General features: G+C 30.8%; 1 protein-coding gene across 14 annotated transcripts in view; it reads left to right on the top strand.

Moving 5' to 3' along the window:
* Window positions 1-23,642, top strand: part of LOC129938376 (RNA-binding protein Pasilla) — an 85,461-nt gene that overhangs the window by 42,221 nt on the left and 19,598 nt on the right. For 7 of the 14 annotated variants that reach the window (XM_056045894.1, XM_056045898.1, XM_056045889.1 and 4 more), the window contains one exon: window positions 11,042-13,190. The exons of 2 other annotated variants lie outside the window; for them this stretch is intronic. In XM_056045894.1, coding sequence (XP_055901869.1) covers window positions 11,270-13,190 — 1,921 coding nt within the window. In that variant the 5' untranslated portion in view covers window positions 11,042-11,269. Of the gene's footprint in view, window positions 1-5,926; window positions 6,932-11,041; window positions 13,191-23,642 lie in introns of those variants that run through there. 5 more of the 14 variants (XM_056045900.1, XM_056045897.1, XM_056045896.1 and 2 more) reach the window with 4 other exon arrangements.

The raw sequence follows: 23,642 nt of genomic DNA, 5'->3' as shown, positions 1-23,642 counted from the left end.
TAACAAGAGTGATGAGTAAACCAAGTTCGAATCTTCACACATCTATCATGATGGTTCTTTTGCGAACAGAAGCGTCGCCCGATTGCATAATGTTTCACTTGGACTGAATGAGTTTAACATAGATAACTGGCAAGATATATCTTCGAATGTTATCGCAAAAGTTGATGAAAATACATATCTTCAACATTATCATCGTCAACAAGAGAAATTTATAGAAATCTAAGCCACTTTTTAAATACTAATGCGTCAAATTATTACAATAATAGACTTTTTAATAGAGCTTTATGCACAATTTTTAGAGCAAGAGTTGAAATATTGAACTTGAATTATATTCCGCATCGGTCAAATCTACCGCTCCTTTGCAATTATTGTAAAAGAAATGGGCGTGACGATATTTACCATTTCATAGCTATTTGTCCGATACTACAAAAAATTCAAAGGCTCTATTTTAAACATAGTGTGCTCTCTAGAGAACAAATGTTTAGTGTTATGAACGGATCCGTTGGGTGGACAGATCTCTTTTCAACCTTTTAATTTTTTTTTTAAATTCTGTTTTCCTAAAAATATTAATTTACAAATCTTCTAAAACAATTTAAAATATGAATTTATACAAACGTAAACCAAAACGCAAAAATCAAGATCATTTACTTTTTTCTGTTTGAGCGAATGTAAAACAGCAAATTATATTTTTTTTGTATAACATGAAATCTAATGAAAACCTTCCAACTATTTATTTTATCATTTTATTAAAGCAAATGTTATGTTCTGGCAGACGGTAATCTTGCCATGTTCATATATTATTTTGAATTTCAAATTGTTTAAAAAAAATATGTTTTAATGAAATAAAGGAATAATAATAATAAAAAATAACATATTTTTGTAAATTATAAAATGTATACCTTATGTTGTTTAATTAAAACTGCTTATTTGAATCGTAGTTAACTTCAGACAGATGGCTGTAGGAGTTCTATAAAGTCAAAGTTAAATGAAAAAAAGTTTGATTTCTCATCTTGCACATGTAGGTAATGATGTAAGCCGTACAGCCCACGTAATCAATGCAATGATCAATAAGAAATTCAATTTTAATGATGATTTAATAATCATCAATTGAATACACCGCAGTTGATGTCATATTTTATTTTATTTTTTCTAACAAGTTAAACTCTGATAGATGATGCTTAAGTATAAAATTACTTATGTTTTCTAGTTTATAGCAGGGGTTTTTCCCCTAAGAAACAAGGATTTGGATAGATGGTTTTAAATATTTTAAGTATTGTAAGGTCACTAAGGCGTATACGTAATAAAAAATTATTCTTTGTATCAAAATGTATGAATATTACAGTACTTTGAAATAATAATGATTTTAAAAGTGATGCAAGATCAACTTTTAGAATCATTACTTCTGATGTGCACAAATGTTTATATGAGGTCACGAGGCAAGGAAGTACCTTTAAGTACTTAACGAACAATAAACTGCTAAACTATGTTTTCAAGGTAACAGAAATCAATTTGGACATGAAAATTTATTCCATTGGAAATTCAATTGATTAAGTTTACTAAAATCGCATTTTTTCCTACACAAAAGCGACCACTTATGGATTTTTGTCTTTAAAGTTGGATACATTTAAATTATTTATTTCCTCGTCATATACTTAATATTTCCTATTCTAAAATAAGCCATAAATAATTGTCTAACTTATTCATATTGTTATATAATCTAAACTATAAGCTATGTTAAATCTGAACAAAAATAAATCCCAAACATAATAACTTTGGCCTTTTCTTTTTTCTCAAACTATAAAATTGATTAGAAATATTAAATCAAATAGACATTAAGCAGAAATTATGATTTTATAATGCAAATCATATGTACATACATACATATATAAAATGCATCATTATTTCAAAACCATAAATTTTTTAACAATGGACACGAGCACGATAACATAAACACACTGTACCCTTTTATTGTAATACCTTTTATATCTTTTTTTTTCTTCTGAAACTCTTCATATTAATGTCAATGTCACTGTTTAGCTAATTTTAATTTCAAAATATGATGTCGTAGTTTAATAAAACTCATCATTAAATCGAAAGACCTATAATTAATTGCTTTATTCTTGCACAATGTTTTTGTTTTTTTTTTTTGTTGTGTTCGATTGCACCGTGCGTCGTCGCAACATGTTGTATAGTTTATAGGTTCCAACAAGAAGTAAAAGCAAATTATAGTTAAAACATTATAGTTGCGTTTGTGGCAGGAGGTAAAAGTTATTATAAGTTTTTTTCTCATTGATTTGAAAATGGTAACTTTTCTATATTTTTTAGTCGATACAAGATTTTCAAGAATCAAACTACACGAAAAATTAGTTTAAATCCACTTTATGGCACTTGAGGCAATTACATTTATGTTTATTTTCATTTCAACGAAACTCTTGTTTTAAGACTTTTCATTATAAAACGCGTTCCTAACTTAACCTTGCAAAAAATCTAACATAGAGAGTATTCTTTCATAGTTTGATAGTGAAATATGAAATAGAACTTTTGTTTTTGCGTTTTCTTTGCCTTTTTTAAGCTTCGACTGCTACTTTCGCCTTCGTATAATAGTCCAAACTTTTTTTTTTAAGTCTAATAGCAAGAAGATTTAGATGAATTTCGACAAAATTTAATTGAAAAAAAGGAGAATATCTGCTAATCACTTAAAAAGCCCTTTCATTAGTCTTAAAAGATGACAATTCTTACTCGTCCAGTTAATTTTGTTCACAGAATTTGTATTTATGTTATGTATAGAATAAAAACTGAATATGAACTTTTTATTAAAGATCGCTGCTCTTAGAAAAAAAACTAGAAAATTAGTTCTGTTTGAACTTAAATGCTTTGAATAGTTTTGTAAACCACAATTTTGTCACCTCATTTTTGCATACATTTTTAACTGTTCTAAAACTAGTCAGCCTAGCTCGGTGCCTAGTTGATGGTCTTTACTCTTACAAAAACAAACATGTGTTCTATTTTGTATGCCAAGTTTGTCTTTAAACAGCTGTGTAGCCAAAAAATGTATTTATGACAAGATTGCAAATACATGCCCAGCTCATATTTAAAATTCAGATTGTAATTTTATTCCTTAAAACATTTGACACCATTTTTTGTTGGTCCATAGAAAATATAAACACAAAAGGGGTAAATAATAGCAAAGATAAATAAAACAAAATTGAAAAGTTAAACAAAAAAAGAAAAACATGTTAGCCTTAATAAATGCATGAATTTTTGAAGTTAGAAATCGCCTGGTTTCAACGTAAATCTCATTTCTTGAAAATCATATTCAAAGAAATGTTTCAAGACCTTACAAACCAATTATTATTTATAACCTGTTTCATGACTCTTACTTTCCTAACTTTACATTTTCCTGAGTTATACAAATCAGATGAGTCGTTTTTATGAGGTTTCATAGCAATGGAATCTTAATTATGACCTCCTTCCTTCCAATTAAAAAATTCAGGTAGTTTTTCGCTAAATGTTTTGAACTGAATGGTTTGCTCTCTAAAACTTGAATAACGCTATCAGAAAATTTCTTACAGTATTAATCCATAATAATTCTTGTTTTGTGGGCTGTTTCCCCGCCTTTCTATTAGAACGATCTATCATAGAATTCATGGTCTTTAATTGCCGCCGGCTAAAAACGACGCACTTACAGAACACGTTTAATTACTGAAAACGCCAGGAAATCAAAAAAATTGGGATAACCACAAACACACTTGCGCTTGTAGCAGAACGCACAAACCTTCAAATTTAATCAAAACTTTACCGCTGATTTATTTTTTACCAAGCTCTCGTATAGAAAATCAGTGCTTTTGGTTTTGAAGAATTTCTTCTTCGTTGGATTAGAAACTTACTTTCTAACCAATTAATACAAGTTGTATTGGATGTTTTCAGGTATACAAAAATGCTGGTGTTCCATATGGTTTCGTTTTGTCTCCGACTCTTTTCTTGATATTGACTAACGATCTCTTGTCGGTCTACCACTTCTAATCTATTTAATTGTTTTTCTGACGACAGAACCCTCAGCTATTCATATTCGTTTCTAGATTCACATCCCTGTTCTTCATTCTTGTAGAGCTTCAACGGTACCGCATATTAAGCTCATTAAATTCCAATCTCGACAGCAACCGTGTAGAATTTAAATACATACATAATAAATAATTAGGGCCGTTGAGAATTAAGGCCTTGTGACTCACAGATCTCAACCATTCCTGTATGTCAAGAATGAAGGGGACCTACAGTTCTAAAAGCCGAATCCGAACGGCTAATTTGAGAAAGCAATTTTCATGACAAGAAGTAGTCTTGGAGGATTTGTCTATTCCTCGCAAAAAGCAGAAGTACTCCCGAAAAAACCTTTAGATGGCAAAGTCGGCTATTGAACCCAAGACCTCTGGCATGACAGTCCAAGCCACTAACTATTATGCCACGCGTATAATTTAATACTTCAAAAACTGAATAATGTCTCCTGTCATTAAGGCTTAATCCAATCCACATGCCACTATTCATGAGTGGCACTTGCATCCAGGAAACTAATCAACTTATGAAATGATCACATGTTCGACATTGACTTCTGATTTGGCTGTAATTTGCAAAGCTTCTATTACATCCCTCGAAAACTGCCGCAATGTTCTATGCCTTTTGTTGCTTTATCGATATTTCTACAGAACAATGTTCTGTCGATTTCCACCCCTTAAACAATTCAGCTGTAATACTTGCACTTCCAGGAATGGTCATCAGTTTACCCTTTGGCTCAATTTCGATCGTGCTCTCAAGTATAGAGATTCTTTTTTAAACCGTACATCAAGAATATGGAACGCTTTGGCCAAACCTATTTTTCCCTCAAGTTTTAATGTTCAGAACTTTTAGATCAATGTACTCCGGTGTCTTTTCTTAAACCCTTCCCTATTTTCCAAACGCTCGCACTGTGTTTAAATATAAACATATAAAGAATACTAATACCCCTTGGGTACATGTAAATTTTAAACAAATTGTTACACTATCGATTATTGTAATGGCAAACATTCAACTGATATTATGACATTTCAAATAACAGCTAAGTTTGGCAATTCTCAAATACCAGTGCTACCAACCTAAAACTACCAATTAAAATACCTTTTCAAAGTAAGTTCCCTATAGATCAAAGAAGTCACTTCAGTCATTTTTTTTAAAAACCCTGTTTCCTGAACTATTTCTCTCAAATAAAATTAAATCAAAAAAAGAAAAAATGGCGATAATAACTAAAATAGAAGCTAAATAAATAACTACATAAATAAATAAACCAAGAAAAAAACACACTCTCATATCTGTTATTTAATTGACTACAGACTCATTGAAGTGAATATAAAAATTTCAAAAAATAAAAATAAAAAAAAATGATTGTACAGGTGAAAAAAGTAATACCTCCTCCATACACAATACACATGTCTTTTCGAGATGATAATTTTTTCTCTTTCGTGTTCAAAGTGAATATTCTATTCTAAATTGAAACTGACACGAAAAAATAATCAATTTTTGTTGTGTTCAAATATCCAAATGATTCATAAAAATGTTTTTTCTTTCAACAAAATCCATACCCAGACCAAACGACGTGTCACACTAGGGTTTGAAAAAAGAAGAATCAGTTTTCAAAAAAATACAACCAAAAAATAAAAAGATATACCTAACATAAAAATTAGATACAGAAAGCAAAAAAAAACAACTAAATTTCAAGTGTGTGCTTTATTCTGGTTCCGACGAAAAATAAAATAAAATAAAATTTAAAAATTTGATTGTGGTTAAACAACATTTGGCTAATATCAATTTTAAGCTTCGTGCGCGTGTTTTTTGCGCAGGTTTTTTTCATTTTATTTCTTTTTATTTCGTTCTTTTATTCATTTGTTTCTCTTCGCCATTATTTTTGTTCGTATTGTTGTTGTTGTTTTATTATCTTTTATACATACATACATTTTGCACCACTGTATGCGTAAAGAGCTTTGACTGTTTCTGTGCGATCAGTAGTGATTCTCAATTCTCACTCTCAGACCTTAGACTGCTCTGCGTCGCGTCGCTTTGCGCACTCACTCAACTCGAACTTACTGAGAGTTAGATAGATAGATAGATAGATAGCTTTTTCACCTCCCGCTCCCAAAACGCGAACGAACGCGAATTTCAATGGAAATCCAACAAAATGTATATTTCATTCCATCAAACTAACATCTATATCCGTTATAAACGTGTCGCATCTCTTCCATGGAACTATCGACGACGGGGTTCTAGCAGCTTTTCGATATAAATTTTTGTATCTTCACCGTCCATCATCCAAAAATCAGTCAACAAAAAATTATTCATGTTTTGTAGTGGAAATTATTCAAATTAAAGTAAAAGTATATAATATACAAAAATTACAAAACAACATCCATCCATCGCAAACGAGATCAAAAATGTGTATGTTCGTTGCTTATCACTAAAAAAATTTCATAATATTTCCATGACTGTAGATATTGTATTGTACATTCGGGTGGAAAAAACGCACGCTTTATAGAATTTATACACAGAATCGTATCGTATCGAATCGTATCAAATCAAATCGTATCTTTACGTACACCAAAACGTACCGTACCTATAGCTGTTGAAGAACGTATCGCCTCCGTTTGCCGTTTGTTCGTTCGTCGCGTCGTTTGTCGTCGTTGTTTGTTATTCGCTCGTCTATTATAGTTGAGCTGGAAAAATACGCCACACATAGCTCATGAAGTTGACTCTGACAACAAGTCAAGTAGTATCTGCGTATCTATTGCTGTCGAATGTAACTTTTTTTTTCGCTCGCTCGCCGCGTTGTTCATGGTGCTACGTTTTCATCTCAATTTCAATTTCAATCTCAATTCAAATCGAAATCAAAATCCACCAAATCCATCATCAAAGAGTAAACAAGATACAAAATAATAATATACCTACAACAAGCAAAAAAAACTATCTTTAAAAGCTGTTGCCTCCTTATTTTGCATTCGTGTATCTATTTCTCCACATATTATGTCCTGATAGCTTACCTAACTTTGAAAGATACTTTTAATTCATTCGGTTGAGAGATAAAAGTGCATAAAATTCGAACAAATTTTTGTATCTGCAAATTAGTCGATAGATAGCTTTTGATATTATTTCGTGTATTACGATCTGATTAACCTTGACATTTCTTAGACTAAAACCACGTTGTTTTGTGAAGTTGCTTTATTTTTTTCATTTCTTTTCTATTAATCTTTCTTTCAGTCGTTTTTATTATTTTCTTTTTACCTTTTACTGATTTTGCTTTATTTTTTTTTTGAAATATTTTTTATTGATATTTGAGAATAGTAATGAGATACAAAATATATTGCCCGATGGTATATTTTATTACAACATATTGTGGTAGAAGAAGAAAAATAAGCAAATTTAACAAGTGTACCATCATCATCATCATCGATCTTCAAATAAAACGAACAAACCGGTTCGTCTAGCAATAATTTATTTTGTTGGTTAGTTTTAACTTTGTTATAGGTATCTTTGTATCTTTTTATTTTTGGTTAATTCGTTTTCGAATTCAATAATAGAAAAAAACAACAACAACACAACAAAATCACAAATCTTACATCAAATTGCTGCGGTGTCATTATATATACATATATATTTAGTAGCTTGTCACACTATGGCTCTGACTTATATATTAGGTATACACTGACTGCTATACTGCTGCGGCTGAATTTAGTTCAATGTCAAACTAAGCTTAGTTAAACGTATTCACAGTGCGATTCACTTGATTAGATTCATTTAAATAAAACAAAACCAAGTGATTTCTTGAACTCAATTTCGTGTTAGTTGTAAGTTTTAGACATTTTGTAAACAAATTTAAGGTCAAGGTGCTTCAAGAGCACTTTGATAATATGTTATACTATATTATGATATTTAAAGAAAATTGTAACCACAATTGTAAAGCTTAGCGTCTGAGGTTTTTTTGACATAGCGTGAACCGACAATTGCTTCAAAAATCGGGTTTCTTACATTTGTGTGTGATTCCCTGTAGAACTGCATACGTATTGGCAGCTTAGACTTTTTTCTTTTTGAAGTGTAACAATTAAAGTTTTTTGATTAAACATTATGTTCATTAAATTGGCATTAGGGAAAATGCTTTTCAACTTATTCGTGAAAATCTAAGACTTTTTAGGTTTCCATTGTAGATTTTGTATGCATTTTATTTCTTATTAATATTTTAAGTCAAAACTTCGAAGTCGAATGGAAAATTTTCGTCACTATAATCGTTTCTCTACAATTAATGGTTAAATATTGTTATTGATTTATTCACTTCTAAGTTTTTGATTTTCGTAATTAACGATGAAAAAAGTTACAAAAAATGGACAGTATAGATTTTTAAATAACATTTAATTCCTTAATAAGATCTAAATAAATTGTTTGCACCCATTTAATCTTTCAAATCCTATTATAACTATTGGAGTAGGGAAATGCTACTACATTTTTATCAGGAAAATATGTCAAATTGAAAATTGTTGTCACTTAAATCTTACATTTTGATTGTTTCACTTCTAAGCTTTTGAGTTTGGTAATTAACAATGAAACAAATACACAATAAAGGTTTTTAAAGGACATTTAATTCCTTTAAAAGATCTTTATTTGCTTGCGCATTTTTAATTTTTCAAAACTTAATCAGAAATTAAATTTAAGAAAGAGAAAAAACTTCAGTTTTTTATCGTTTCTGAGCCAAGTTTTCTTACTCAATGGAACAAATTAAAATTCTGCATCATTAACAAACATTATTTTATCAGTTGAATCCTTAAAACCATTTAAAACTTATAATATCAAACTGATTTTCGCTCAAATATGTTTTCTTTACAAAAATGAAGAATAGTTAATATGAATCTATCTGCATATTAGAAAATTATGATATTTTTAATGATTTTGTTCCTTGATTTTTGACCAAGTCAAAACAGAGATAAAGCTTGAATATTTTAAGTTGTAACCCTAATTCCTTAGTGTGAAAAACGTGCAAAAATTCTCTCAAAAACTATGTCAACTGTTAGTTCTAGAAAAAAAAACTAATGTTTTCCAATGATTTTCTTCACGTATTTTTATTTTTAACAAATTTTAAACTTTGTATAACCTTTTTACTATATGAACCTTTGTTTTACTTATGATAAGAGATAATTTCGTGACATATTTTTTAATGAGAAAAACTCAATTTAGCAAAAAGTTGTAAATGAGTTTTGATTGCTTTTGTACTACAATTATCACCTCAATGTGTTCCCCAAACTTATGGGTTTGTGAAACTTTCATACTTACTCGGATAAGCAACCTTTTCAATCTGTCATAGAAACGTGGTTTAAGAACCAACAGTTTTTAAGGTGAGCTTTTAAAACAGACAGTTTTAATACATTGACTACAAGAAATATAAAAACGTTTTTATATAAATTAAAGTTAATTGGTATCCAATCAACTGAACCTTAGTGTATTATATAACATTCAATTCGCTTGGATGGTTGGTTTATTTAAGCCTACACGGACAACTGACTACTTCCCAACTTTGGTCGACCGTAGAAGGAAATCCACAACATACAGAAGCAGATATACAGATATTATATTATGGTGAGGCAATCTTTTCAATGATATGGTCTCATCTAAATCCAGCTTCATCCAAACAGTAGTTGGTTAAAGTTGAAAAAAAGCGAGTATCTGCATATTTATATACCAAAAAGATAGTTATAAAGTATGTTTGATGTTTGTTGATGATGTTGAGTTTTTGTATTTATTTGAAAAAATCTTATATATTCTCTTTGAAGAGATGAAAGCACATGTATGCAGTGTACCACAATTATTATGAGGTAGAAATTTTGTATGAGGAGGGGGAAGGCGGTGTAGACAGAGGAGACTTTCAGATGCATATAGAAAATAAATCTTAACCCTGAAACCAAAGTGTTTAGCTTTTTGTGCTGAAGAATAAACACTTAAGTATATACCTATAGAGCTTTAATAGGGGTGTTTGTTCCTATTGTTTGGTCGAGTTTTTGTTCCTGAAATGTTTTTCTCTTTAACATTTCTTTTTGTGGCTCATGGTTGCAACATCCCCCCTCCCCCCCAACAACAACAACAAAAAAACATACATTCATCATAATCCACTTTCTAATTTGACATTCAATTTAAAAGAAAAAAAAAACTTAAACCTCATTCATAATCGTCCTCAATATCATATCTATATTTTATTATCTCTCATAGACTTTTTAATACAATCAACAAACGAAATTAAATAAAATTTAAATATTTATATGTCTCTCAATCTCTCACTATATCTTTAACTCGAACACAATCTTTTCTTGTGCAATATTTAATATTATATATACCAACCATAAACACATCTCTTCTTTTTTATAACCAGCATCTTAGTCTTTGCTTCACATTAAAAAATTCAAAAATAAAGCAAAATAAAACAAAAATGTATTTAAAAAAAAAAACAAAAAAAATCAGTTGCGTGTTGCAAAATCCAAAAATTTCGTATTCATAGCGTTGTTTCTTCTTTTTCTCTGTCCATATCAGAGACGCCTCAGAGATCATAGGCCACCAAGCCATCATCATTTTTATGTTAGCCCAGGTAGTAGTTGTTGACATCTTTATCGTAACACAGCGGTGTCATTATATATATTTTACACGATCTCATCTTTTTTGGGATCAAATAAAAAGTTAAAAAATTAAAAAAAAATAGATCCTCAAGACTAATCCTTTCTAAACTATTTGTTTTGTTTTTTTCTTTTATTTAAACTTTTCAAAATCTCATTTGTTTGTGTATGAAGTTAACAAGTATCTTTCAAAAAAAAAAAAAACAAAAACAACAAATGCTTATTCTCATAACGCAGGAGCTTTTTTCTCAAGTTTTTGTTCTTCAAAAATTTTATTTAACATTTTTCTGTTCTCAAAATCACGCAACAATTCGGAGAGCGAATGTATATAATATTATTTTGTTTTTTGTTTATTTTTATTTTATATTAATTTTGTGCAGAAACATTCCCACATAGTTTGTTTTTCGTTCGATCGTTTTACATATAAATAAAAAAAATATATATATATATCAATCAATCGTGTGTCAGTTTGGACAAAGAACAAAAGTTTTTAAGAAAAATTCCGGGAAAACGCTGTGATTTCGTCACTCATATAAATGAACTGAAAAAAGAAACCAAAGGACTCGAAGAAAATAAAAAATAAGAAAAAAAAGAAAAAATTCAAACAAATGTACTATTGCCACGAAACACAAACAAATAACAATAACTACAACAACAACAACAATAATAGCAATTTATTTCTTAAAAACCTACAACAACAAAAACAGTTTCATTACAACAATATTAACATCGAATCCATTGCAACTACGGAATTGCACAAAAATCTATCATCACCACCAACCACTCAACCTCAAAATCAAAATCAACCTCAACCACAACAATTATCATTTTGTGCAGGAGTAATTAAAGAATATAATAATAATAATCATAAAAGCACATCGTTTGATATCATTGAGGATAATGATGTTGATAATTTGGATCTTAACTTTGAATTGTTAAATTTAAAAAGTTGCAACTATTTGCCATCATCGTCATCGACACTGAACCATTATAATCATAACGCCGGAGAAAATTCTCAATTAAGCCACCGGAATATTAGCAAAGATGCAAACGCAAGCAATAATCTAAACCAACTATCGCAACAAGAATCTTTTTCGCCTACATTGATATCTCTTAATAATAATAATAATCAAAATCAAAATAATATAAATATTAATTTAAATTCAAATTCAAATCGTTCATTGCATTCCGTGAGTTGTACATCATCACCCATTACAACAGAACACAAAAACTATCAAAAACAATCATTTAATATCACAACCACTGAAATTTCCACTCCCAATCCCACAACCAATATAAATACCACTTTCACAAGTCCAAACAAAAACATAAACAACAACAACAACAACAACAACAACAAAAACGCTGCTGCTGCTGTTGATGTCGCAAAATTTGTTGAAAACTTTGATAATGTCAATAATTGCAAAAGTTTTGATTTAAACTTTAGAAGTAAGACTAATAATACGTCAGTCACACCATTATTAATTAATTATAGCTACAAAAATTGCATTAATAATTATAATCAACCACAACCACCTACGTCACAAACGTCACAACTGTCACCACCACAACCACAACCACCACTACCACAAACACCACCACTATCATCAATAGTATCGTCGTCGCTACAAAATTTACCATCGCAATCGTCCATTCACAATTTATACGGCAGCCAAATTAATAATAGTTTTAACTTCAATCGTCATAGCACAACGTCATCATCAACTTCAACTACAACTTCAACAACGTCAGCGTCAGCGTCAACGGAAAAGGAAACATCAACTGCAAGTTCAACGTCGAAATCGTTTGCAGAACTCCTCGAAACATCATCAACAACGCCATCAACCAAACCGACTGAAGAGGAGGAGCACGAAAGAACACAACTCAAGGACTCAACAACCACGATCATCAACCATAATCGGGAACATCAAAACAACGAAACCATTTCCATCTCCAACATTAACGGCGAGAGTTTTCTGGAAGACAACCATTTCATCGACCACCAATTGTTCCGTAATATTATTAAGATGAGCGAACAACACTCAGCTATGCAACACCAAATGAGGTCATCCTTTGCCCTGGGTACCAATGTGGTAGACTCATCCGGTGGTCTGTTGCTCAATCAGAATCACGGTCTAGACTTGTATACTCAACAGCAACACTTGCAACATCATCACCAGCAGCAGCAGCAACAACAGCAACAGCAATTTCAACAACACCGTCAATCGCCGCCGTCACCATCTTCGCCGTCTTCCATAACACAACAGCAGCAATTAAGACATTCCATGTCATCATCGCCTTCGCCTATTCCGTCGCCGACTTCCTCATCGATTTCTCAACAGCAGCAAAGTCAACAACTTCAACAACAACAACAACAACAGCAACATCACCACATGAACCACATGCATCAACATCAACATCAGCAGCACCAGCAACATCAGCAACATCAACAACAACAACAGCAGCAGCAAAATTCCACAACAATGACGCAATCAAGTACGTCACCATTTAAGTCCTGTTGGTGTTTTGGTGAGTGTGCCCCTCTAATTCTAATTTGTTGCTTAAAAAATTCTTCTCATTTGAAACAAAAAAAGTCCCGTTGTTTGTGTGTTTTTCAACAAAATCACAAAAGATATATTAAAACCGAAGCACATGTTGTATTTCCAAAAAAAAAACAGCCAAAAGAAAAATTAAAAACAAAAAGTTTGTGGGAACGTTTCTATATAACTTTATTTTTACTTTGTGACTTTTTTCCGTTTTTTGTTTTGTCTACTTTTTGTTTTACTTTTTGTTTAATACTTTTTTTTAGAAAAAACCTACAGCGGCGGTAACAATAAAAATAGCACCGCACAAAATCCAATACAGTTGTTTCCTTTAAAATAAATTACCTTTTACACTTTTGAATAATTTTAAAAACAATAGATTTCAAAAATAATTTATTTCTAAGGCCTTTGAATTTTCAAAACTTTTGCAGTCAAAAACGGAGCACTAAATAAAAATTACACGTTTTTCAATTAATATTGGGAACCAGTTTTTTAACTTGTGATTCAAATCAATATTTTGTAACACGCTTGTTTTCTATAAAATCTGGACAGCATCTTCGCTTTCAGTTAACAAGTCGTTGAAATCTAAAAGCCCAGGAATCAATTGCCAGCAGCTCTTAATGATGGACTAGAGTCTTTTATTGTTACTTACCGGGACACTTCTGTCCTTACGTCAGCCCAAAGATTTTCAATCAACCTTGTTATCTGAAAACTTGTAAGCTTGGTGTTGATTTCTTGTTGAAGGACCCAATTTATGTGCTTTTTCTAAATATACATACGATCTTAATATTACTTCTCCAGATCAAGACAGTCTGGAGGCCTTCTATAACTCTTCCACAAAAATTTGAATTCATACACAAATATTTCAGTGCTAATATTTTTGACCGCAACTGTATTAAGCTACATTTTTATCTGCGATTTATAATAAAGAAGAAAACAAAATTTAAGGACGAAATTTATTAGGTCACAGGAGGAATTTTGCACAGTTTCAGATTACCTATTTTTCCAATTCTGCTTCGCTACTTCCTATAATTTCCACAGCTTCGCAACTTTTTTTTTCTTTTTTTAAGGATATTGCTTCTTGTTTTTCTTCCTTTTTATAATATTTTCAAAAAAAGGACACTGAGCACGCCCCTATTTTATTTTTTACTCAAGTAGACACATGACCTTTTAACACTATTACAGAGAGTTCTTGGTTTTTTTTTTTGTGTTGTTTTAGTATTCCTTCTTCGGTGTAAGGATGTATGTGGGGGTGTGGTATGGGACTTCTTTTTTACATCGATATCCTGATTACAATGACACAAAGGGGAATGCTTAAATAAGAAGAGAAAACAAAATGAAAATAGGTACTATAGCTTTATATGGGGTCAAGACTTGTGATAAAAGGACCCATTGTGTGCATGAAAATGAAAATAGATGAGGAGAATATAAGCCCCACCTGGGTAACTTCCTGTTTAAGATTAACCTTCTTTAAATTGAGCCAAAAGAATGAAAGAGACACAGAGTTCTGAAGCTCTGAAGCTTTGATGGTAAACAATTTAAATTTAAATATTTATTTTATTCATAAAATGTCACTTGCGGGCATTTTGGCCATAAGCTACGATTATTTTATAAATGGGAAAGAAAGAAAGAGAAAACATGTACGTAGACGTTAATAAGGAATCTTCAAGTCTTTTAGGATAATTTTCACAAATTTTTTAGCAGAGTAGCATTATTTTGTTGTTGATTCTCTTTAAGCTTAATGTTTATTTTTATGTTCTTTGCTTTGTTTTATGCTAAATTGTAATACGTAATAGTGTCGAAAAATTGGTAGTGACAGAGGCAAATGGGCTTTTTGTGATTTTAGTTTAACCCAGAGGCTGGTAAATACTGTTTCTATGATTTCTTGTGTCAATTAAATAAGCAAACAAATTAAAATGTTTATGCAAACCTAAATACAATGGGTCATATTCATAGCAAGGTATCGATTTGAGACAACAAACTGTTAAGTTTAGGATTGACCTTCCAAATATTATAGATCGAGATTCAATGAAATTTTTACTAATATCTGCTTGCTTCCAAGTCTTAAAACCACCCGCCTTCATAAAATTTCTCAACTAATAGCAAACAAAATAATTTAAAGGGTTTCAAAGATTTTCAGCCCTATTTTGATATTCACGTGGATCGTATATTCGATTCACAAGTTCGATTCCCTTTTACACTGCCTTTCCATTCTGCTATCTATCGGTTGAACTACATTATCATAAACTAATCTGACAATCACGTAAACAGCTGTTCAAGTGACAATCTTGAGAATGTTGAATAAATTGTTTTAATCAATCCAATTCTTTAATTTGTGTAATTTTTGTAAATGAACAGTGTTGGACTTTTTATTCCAATAATAAACAGAGCTGCGGAGAAATGTTAGAAAGTACAAAAAATACACTCAGCCATGTCTTTTATGGTGGTCCTAGGAGGTTGAGGATGTCTCTTAGGCTATTCCAAAATTCTCGGAGGTCTTCCGGTTGTTATTTTGCAATAAATGTTTTTAAGTTCATTACAGAAATTATTGTTGCTAATTGTTCCTTGTGTGTCGTTTAATATTAAGCTTTTATTTATAAAAAAAATATTCTAAATTAAGCAATAAATTAGTTTTTTACATAAATTTTGCTATCAACAATAAACAAACCAGATACCAAATGAAAAATCCGCTACATTTCTTATGCGGATCTGAATTGTATAGAATAAATGCGTTCACGTGAATAGAAGAATACAGCGCAGTATTACCGACGTTACCGACATACACAGATTCACTTCGCAGAATAGTGATTAGTGAAAATTTCCTCCGATGAATAGCAGAATAGGGCTGTTTGGCCCTCCAGCTGGCACAATTTGTTTTGTTCCTCTCTAAAAGCCATTTGGTACAGGTTTAAGTGAAATTGTTCAGAATTGTAGTAGAATATGCCTTGAACCTGTTTCTTACTAAACAGAGCTGGCAAATTCTTTATGAACAACAGCTGTGTCTAAACTATATCTTAAATTTAGACTCCAATTCAAATAGACGGCTTTAAAACATGACTATTAATTTGCCCCAATTTATTTAAGTTTATGTTTGAGATTTTTTTATTTTTAATTTCGACAAAAAACAGCTGAAACTTCAAAAAAATGAAATTTTGACTTATTTTATGAAAAAAATGGGAAATAAAATTAAGTTGTCAAAGTTAGATGTCATCTAGTATTTTGAAATATATTTTTCAGAAAAATGCTGTCAATACATTTTCTGTATCTTGTCTATATGTAGTACCCGTGGCGTGATGGTTAATGCAAAGCTCTATCATGCTAGAGATCTTGGATGCAAACCCTGCCTGTGCCTCCTAAACTTTTTTTTCATGATTACTGCCTCTTGCGAGGAATTGACAAATCCTGAAAAGTGTTTTCTCAAATTATTCTTTCGGATTCCGCATACAAAATTGTAGGTCCTTTCCATCCCTGAAATGACTCGCACACAGAAATGGTTAAGAGCTTTAGGCCACTAGGTGTCCTAGTTCTCAATGGACTGTCCTAATTTATTTATTTACTTCATTATACATCCTTTTCTTCTGCACAAGAATTTTTTTAAGATGCCTCGAAACGATGTCGAAAAACAATGGCAAATTTATTTGTCCTTAACTTTGCAAAAGTCTTTGGTTTATTTTTCTATGTTGGTTCTTTTAAAAGGATTTTAATAATTTTAAATTACAACCAACCTAAAAAATTAATTGATTTTCTACCACAGCTTTCCCATTTCTAATATAATGGATAATTAATTTTCTGAACCCAAAAAAAAAAAAACAAAACAAAAAAAATGGGTTCTTAAATCTGAGTGGTAAAATGATTAATGATTTTTATTCTCTCGTTAATATTAATTTTTAAAGGACATTTAATGGAAACAATTTGGTTGAGGAGAAGGTGCTTTAGAATGGCAACCAGATGGTTTTAAAAAATATATTTACATAATGGCTTAGAATTAGAAGAAGAAAATTTATGTGTGGTCGGTCTTCCATTTATACATATCAAACATATTTTCAAAATGATTTATGAATACTTAAAATTTAGTCTATAATATTCGGACAGTTTAAAGGAAGTTGGATATGTATTACTGTGAAAACTCCTTAGAGTTAAAAAGTTACTTATTTATGTATGTCAAAAACCGCTTTTAAATCAAATTATTTAAAAAACTCTTAACAAAATAATTATTGAAAAATTATGGATACGAGCAGTCAAACTGTGGTTGCCAAAAACTTAAACTTAAGGTGAATAATAAACATCACAACCTAAGAACTCTAGTATATTTTAGATGCAAACAAATCCCAAAATCAACTTTTAAAGACATGCCTGACCGCGCATTTTTCAGTCATAAGTCTGTAAAATGTTGCCGCTAGTTCTATTCTGTTACGTACAAACATTTTTCACATAATATAATGTTTTGAAATCTAAATTACAATAAAATAACACAAATGTCGTCTAATCTTGTAAATGTTGCCAAAAACGTCATTTTCAGCTATTTTTTATGACGTAATAATGAACCAGCTTATCATTACTTACAATAAGACTTTATGACAAATTATGCTAACTCTGTAAAGAAACAATACTTTATTGAAAGGTAATAGGTTATTGTCAGCTTATTGACAGAACTTGAACCGATTGTCATGCATCAACCTCTATTGTAAGACCTGACAATCTTTCCGAAAGAAAATGCTTGCTTAAACTTCGACGGAAAGCAAAGTCACATTGATTGCCGGTCTTAATTAGGTTGGGCTGTATATTAAAAATGTCTTCTTTTTCTGTATACTTCTTTTGTTTTTCAAAGCTGTTAGGTGGGTTTAAGGAAAACTCGACCTTCAATACACCTTCCATAACAGGGAACTTGAAGTTTTTATCGTGATTGAGGGCAATTATTTTCTCACTGTTTCCGGTTACCGGAACTACCTGAAAAACGTAAAAAAAAATTAGAACATTATTTTTCTTCTCTATAGTCATTAGTTTAACGCACGATTCTTTACTATTGTAGGTTTATATATTTGGAAAATTGTTTGATACTTTGAGTATTATAACAATAAAACGGTTGTATTGTACGTGTGATTATGTTTTTGTTATAGTAATTAGTTCTTGGTGTATTAATGTTGTCCAAGAAGTTGTGAAAAGGGTAATCCTTAATTGAGAAGGATTTTCTTTACCGATCTATTCACATCTCTATTGACACATCATTTTTTGGTAGATTGATTTGTTATTAAGGTCAAAATTCTATGTTAATTGAAGTTATTGAAAGAAAAATAGACTTACAGCTCTATTCTGCTCACGTGGATTCACGTGGATCGTATATTCAATTCACCCAATCGATTCCCTTTCACACTGCCTTTGCATTCTGCTATCCATCGGGTGAACTACATTATCCTAAACCAATTTGACATTCAAATAAACAGCTGTTCATGTAAAAACTTGGGAATGTTGGTAAATTGTTTTGATTCATATAAACATTAAGTTTAATCAATCCACCTAAACAGAATAATTTGTGCAATTTTTAGAAATGGGCAGTTTTGGATTTTGTTTGAGAATCCTTAAACAGAGGGCTTCGGAGAAATATTAAAAAGAGTCTTCTTTCCCCTAAAAATGTTAATATTCTTTTATTTATAAAACAAATGTTCTAAATTTAGCAATTAATTTAGTTTTCACTTGCATTTTGCTTACAAAAAATAGCAAACCAGACATCAAATGAAAAATCCGCTTAATTTTATATGCGGATCTGAATTGTTATGAATAAATGCGTTCACGTGAATAGAAGAATACCGCGCTGTATTACCGACGTTACCGACATACACAGATTCACTTCGAATGAATAGCAGAATAGTGATTATTGAAAATTCAACAAAAATTCCCCCCGATGAATAGCAGAATAGGCCTGTTATTCAAATAAACTTTAAGGAACTTTTCTATGATTATAACAAGCAAGCTATTTTTATCCTTTTTATCCTAATTATTGTTAAGTTTTTGCCGCATTAAACAAGATAAAGTTGATTTGTGACTTTTTTTTTGTTTCGGTGGAGCCCCAACCCTTAAGTTGAAAACAGTGTTTTTCAATACGATTTAACATTTAACAATGGAAAACAAAAAAACTCGTACGACTGTTATTTCAAAATGTTCATTATGTTTGAAGTGAATTTTCAAGATTTCAATGCGTTTTGGAGCGTGTTTTATTCTGTTTTTAACTCTGAAAATGTCAAACATAACAGCTTGCAAAATAATAGATCAGTAATTATATGATTTCTGCATAAACAAATTCAATTTTTGAACACTGCTATATGTTTGAAACAGGGCCATATGCTTGAAGTTAATAACAAAACTACATCTGAAAAAAGTAACTACATCTGCACTGATGGTTGCAGAAAAATATTTCTCATAAATAATCAACAAATCGAATTCAAACAGGTGTAAAGTTATTATTTATGAAAGCCCATAAAGATCCCCGCCATATTTGTTTCAACACGAACATTGAATAAATCGATGAGTTTGAAAAACTTTAGACTTAGATACTTACTAAACTTAAAAGGGAGTTAAAGTTTAGAAAATAGTTTTCGAATCCCGCAGTTCCTTTTTTTTTAAAGATATGTTGAAGAAAAAAGTATCCCGGAAGTAGAATTTAGGCTTGGAGTTGGTTTGAAGATACATTTTCAGTTTAAATATATACATATGTATAATATATAATAATATATCTTCAAGTACCACCCTAAGAATTGCCTCTTAAAAAATTGTGTAATCAACGCGAATGCGCCAGAATCAATGCATAGCAGCTCTGAGATAAATTGTAAAAAAAAATTGAAACTACTCACATACTCCTACATAATTTACACATACATCCAAAGAAAATTTTTACAGAGAAGAGCGAATCTTTTAAGTTAGTATACATATATTTCTGGCTGTATAGATTTAATACGACGACGACGATGAGGGTAACTTTGATGCTATAGAATTAAGTATATAGAAGATATAGAACCTAAGCAGTATGTATATATTGCGCTAAAAAACTAGGGCAAGCTGCAATTATTTTGTTTTTCTCTAACTTCTTCAATAGGCTGTAGCAGCAACAACAACAACAACAACAACAACAACGAAAACAACAAACACGAAAAAACATCTAAGGCGACTATATGCTACCTAGTAGGTATATGGTATGCAAAACGCATAGCGATATATAGGATTAAGGCTAAAAAAAGCAAGCCTTAAGCCTAATGGTGGTAGGCGGTAGGCAGAAGGTGGCAAGCAGAAGGCGGCAGGCGGTAGTTGTGGGGCTGAATTAAGTGAAGCTTACCGTTGACATTTTTTTGTCGCTTTCGCCTGGCATGTGTCGGTCTAAATTTTTCCCCGGTTAACCAGGATTGCCATATAATGAAAAAGCTCTTTTGCTCAATTTTAAAATATGAGTTGATTGTGTTGCTTTAAATCGGAACCGAAGAATTCACCTGAATAAAAGTCCTATTTCAAAGACCTGAATGTATTTTATTCGACAACTCAATAAAATTATCTTTTCTCTCTGACGCTAATAATATCATTTATTTGTTCAAACTAAAATTAAGCGCAAGTCTGTATTTGGACTGTTTATAGCCCAATTACAATTTTCCTGTAATACAACATAAAGTCCAACCTGGCAACCCTGTATTCCACCCTTATTTGCGCTCTCAAATATACCCACTAACTAGCATACTCCATCCCAGCACAATTTAAATGTAAACAATGTCCGGCCTCTGTTTTGTCTTTGTCGTAGTAGTTTCTTCTTCTGTGTTGGTTATATCAAAAAATAGGATTGAAGGAGAAAAGTATTCAACCCATTTTTAATGATTGAGGGGAAAATCAAACAAAAAAAACCAAAAACCCTTACTTAAATAAAATTTGTGTCAGCAGAAGCGAACCGACAATGAGTACATCCATCCATTCCATAGAATGGCACGATGGAACTAAAATTGGAGAAAAACCATCATAATTAACCCTATCAGTAGTTTCGAATCTTGAACAACGAAAAAATCGAATCAGAAAAGCTTATTCGAATGGGAAGAATCTCAAATGCAAGTACACACTTAAGCCAAAAATAGGGGTCGTGATAGCCGTTTTGGGAGCGATATTAGCATTTTCATTATGAAACATGATTATGAAACGTTCTTATTCATTTGTACTTGATTATTTTGTATCATCCGTCTTGACAAACATTGACATTGTATCGATTTAAACACCATTGGAAAATGCTATTGCATCTCAAAAGTTCCTAGTTTAATAATTAAGTCTATTCTTAAATATTCTAAAAACAAATTTTAATAAATTAAGATGAAAAATAAAGAAAACTTATACATAAAAGGTACAATAGTACATTTTCATTTCTTTCAACCAAGTTAGAAGACTTTATTTTTAAACTTTCAACTTATAAATACGAGTATCGTAGGATTTCTCTCAAAAATGTATCCAATTAAAATGAGGAAAAAGTTTTCACTTAGCATAACAGACACTGTACAGTGTACAAAATACATGTACAAACTAAAAATGCATGTATTGTACATAGATATTTTATTGTTTTTGAAGGACACTCTTTATTTTGTAGGAATATGTTTCTTTTGTTTTTTTAATTTATGTAGATCACAAAATGAAGTATATATAGGTATACTAAAATATTGAACAAAACCGTCTTGACATCTTATGAAACGATGAACAGTAAAAGATCGAAGATAACATTCAGAAGTCTTATGTTTTTATGAACAAAAATGAAGAATATTTTTAATAAAATTAAAGTAGACTAACATCAGATCGACTTCTCACGTTAATTATTATTTTAGTAGACGCCTACGTTATTTATTCTTTTTCAAGCTATTTTATAAGTCTTATCGATAGAATATGTTATGTGAAAAAAACTTTCTTTTAATTAATTCAGGTAAGATTGATTGATAGAATTTTCTTCTTAATTAATAAAAAGAAAAATGCTTTGTCAAAGTCGGAGCGACATAGTTGCCCACAAAATTGTAGATCACCTTGTCCGATTGTGGGGTCAGGACTTGACATCTAGGTTAGATAAAGTTATAATTAAGATTGTTATTTCAATCAGGTCAATTTTATGAATTGAAGGCAATAGCTGTCAATTGAATATAAGTTCTTGCAACTAACTACGAAATGGCTAAAAATCAATTCCAGTTACTGGTGTTTTTAAGCATTTTAGTTTTCATTCTGCTTTTCAACATATTACAAAAGCTTTACAGAATTATTTCTTTTTCTATTAGAGTGTTCGAATTGAAAGGCAACAATTGAAAAGTTAAAAAAATTTTCATTTGAGGAGCATTCAAAACTTTCTTTATACAATTTTTGATGCAAATTGTATGTTTCTATTAATCTAACAAAAGTATTCTATAAGCTTTTTGAAACAATTCAAAATAATTTAAGTTTTTTTCGTGTTTAGTTGGACATTGGAATGTAATTTTTCAGAAAATTGGCGTATCTTCATGGTTTTCTACATTTTAACAATAAAATTAATATAATTATCCTCATTCTTAACTTTTAAATGAACAAAGTATGCATTATTGTTGACAAACAAAAGCTGTTTCGCAAAAAATTGGATTGGGTATTCTCTCCAGTTTTTGAGATTCTCAAAAACACTACTTAGTGAAGTTTATGAGAAAAATCAAGCGCTTTTATTTTCCTGTTTTATTATTTTGTTGACAGATGCGATCTTGCTTGATTGTTTAATAATTTTAACATAGATTTTAAGCCATGGTCTTTATTAGTTGACAACTTTAATGATGGTTTTATTGAATAATCGATTTTATGGGAACAGGATTTGGATACATCCATTGGTCTTTCCTTGATACTTGTCATTAACAAGAACTTTCATCGTGGTGATATCATTGTATTTGGAATGCTCTGGATTAGAGACTTCATCATAATCGTTATCCTCTATTTTCATCTGAATGTTATTTATCAGCTTTAAAGGAAACATCTTAAGCTTCTTCACGAACTTGCAGATCAGGCAAAGTAACTGAAGACGGATCGTTCTTGGCTTAGAGAGCGGATGTTTTTGATCATTCGATTGCTACGATCGCCGTAAGTCGTCGAACTTTAAGAGCTTTTAAGGTTATTTCCTTTTTCGTGTTGATTTGAGCAAGTTTTCGAGCCATCAGTGCCGAGTTTTCTGAGTTTTCCTTTCACACATCGTTCATGAAAGAAATTTGCTGTAATATTGTGATAAGATCCCGTCGGGATCACCAAATTCATAAATCTGTTGAAATAGTGAATTTGACAGCTGTCAAATTTATTTTCTCTTAATGAAATCAGCCTTAAGCCCTTCTAATCTTTTGAAATCAATTGTATTCGTTTGATTTTCTTTATCAACAAATTAAATTATTATCAGACAGATAGATAATTAGTGTGGATATTACAAACAACAAAAACT

The sequence above is a fragment of the Eupeodes corollae genome, chromosome 1, assembly GCF_945859685.1.
Source record: "Eupeodes corollae chromosome 1, idEupCoro1.1, whole genome shotgun sequence".
Lineage (NCBI taxonomy): Eukaryota > Metazoa > Arthropoda > Insecta > Diptera > Syrphidae > Eupeodes > Eupeodes corollae.
The sequence above is the reverse complement of the archived record's forward strand: the minus strand, read 5'-3'. Positions and strand labels throughout refer to the sequence as shown.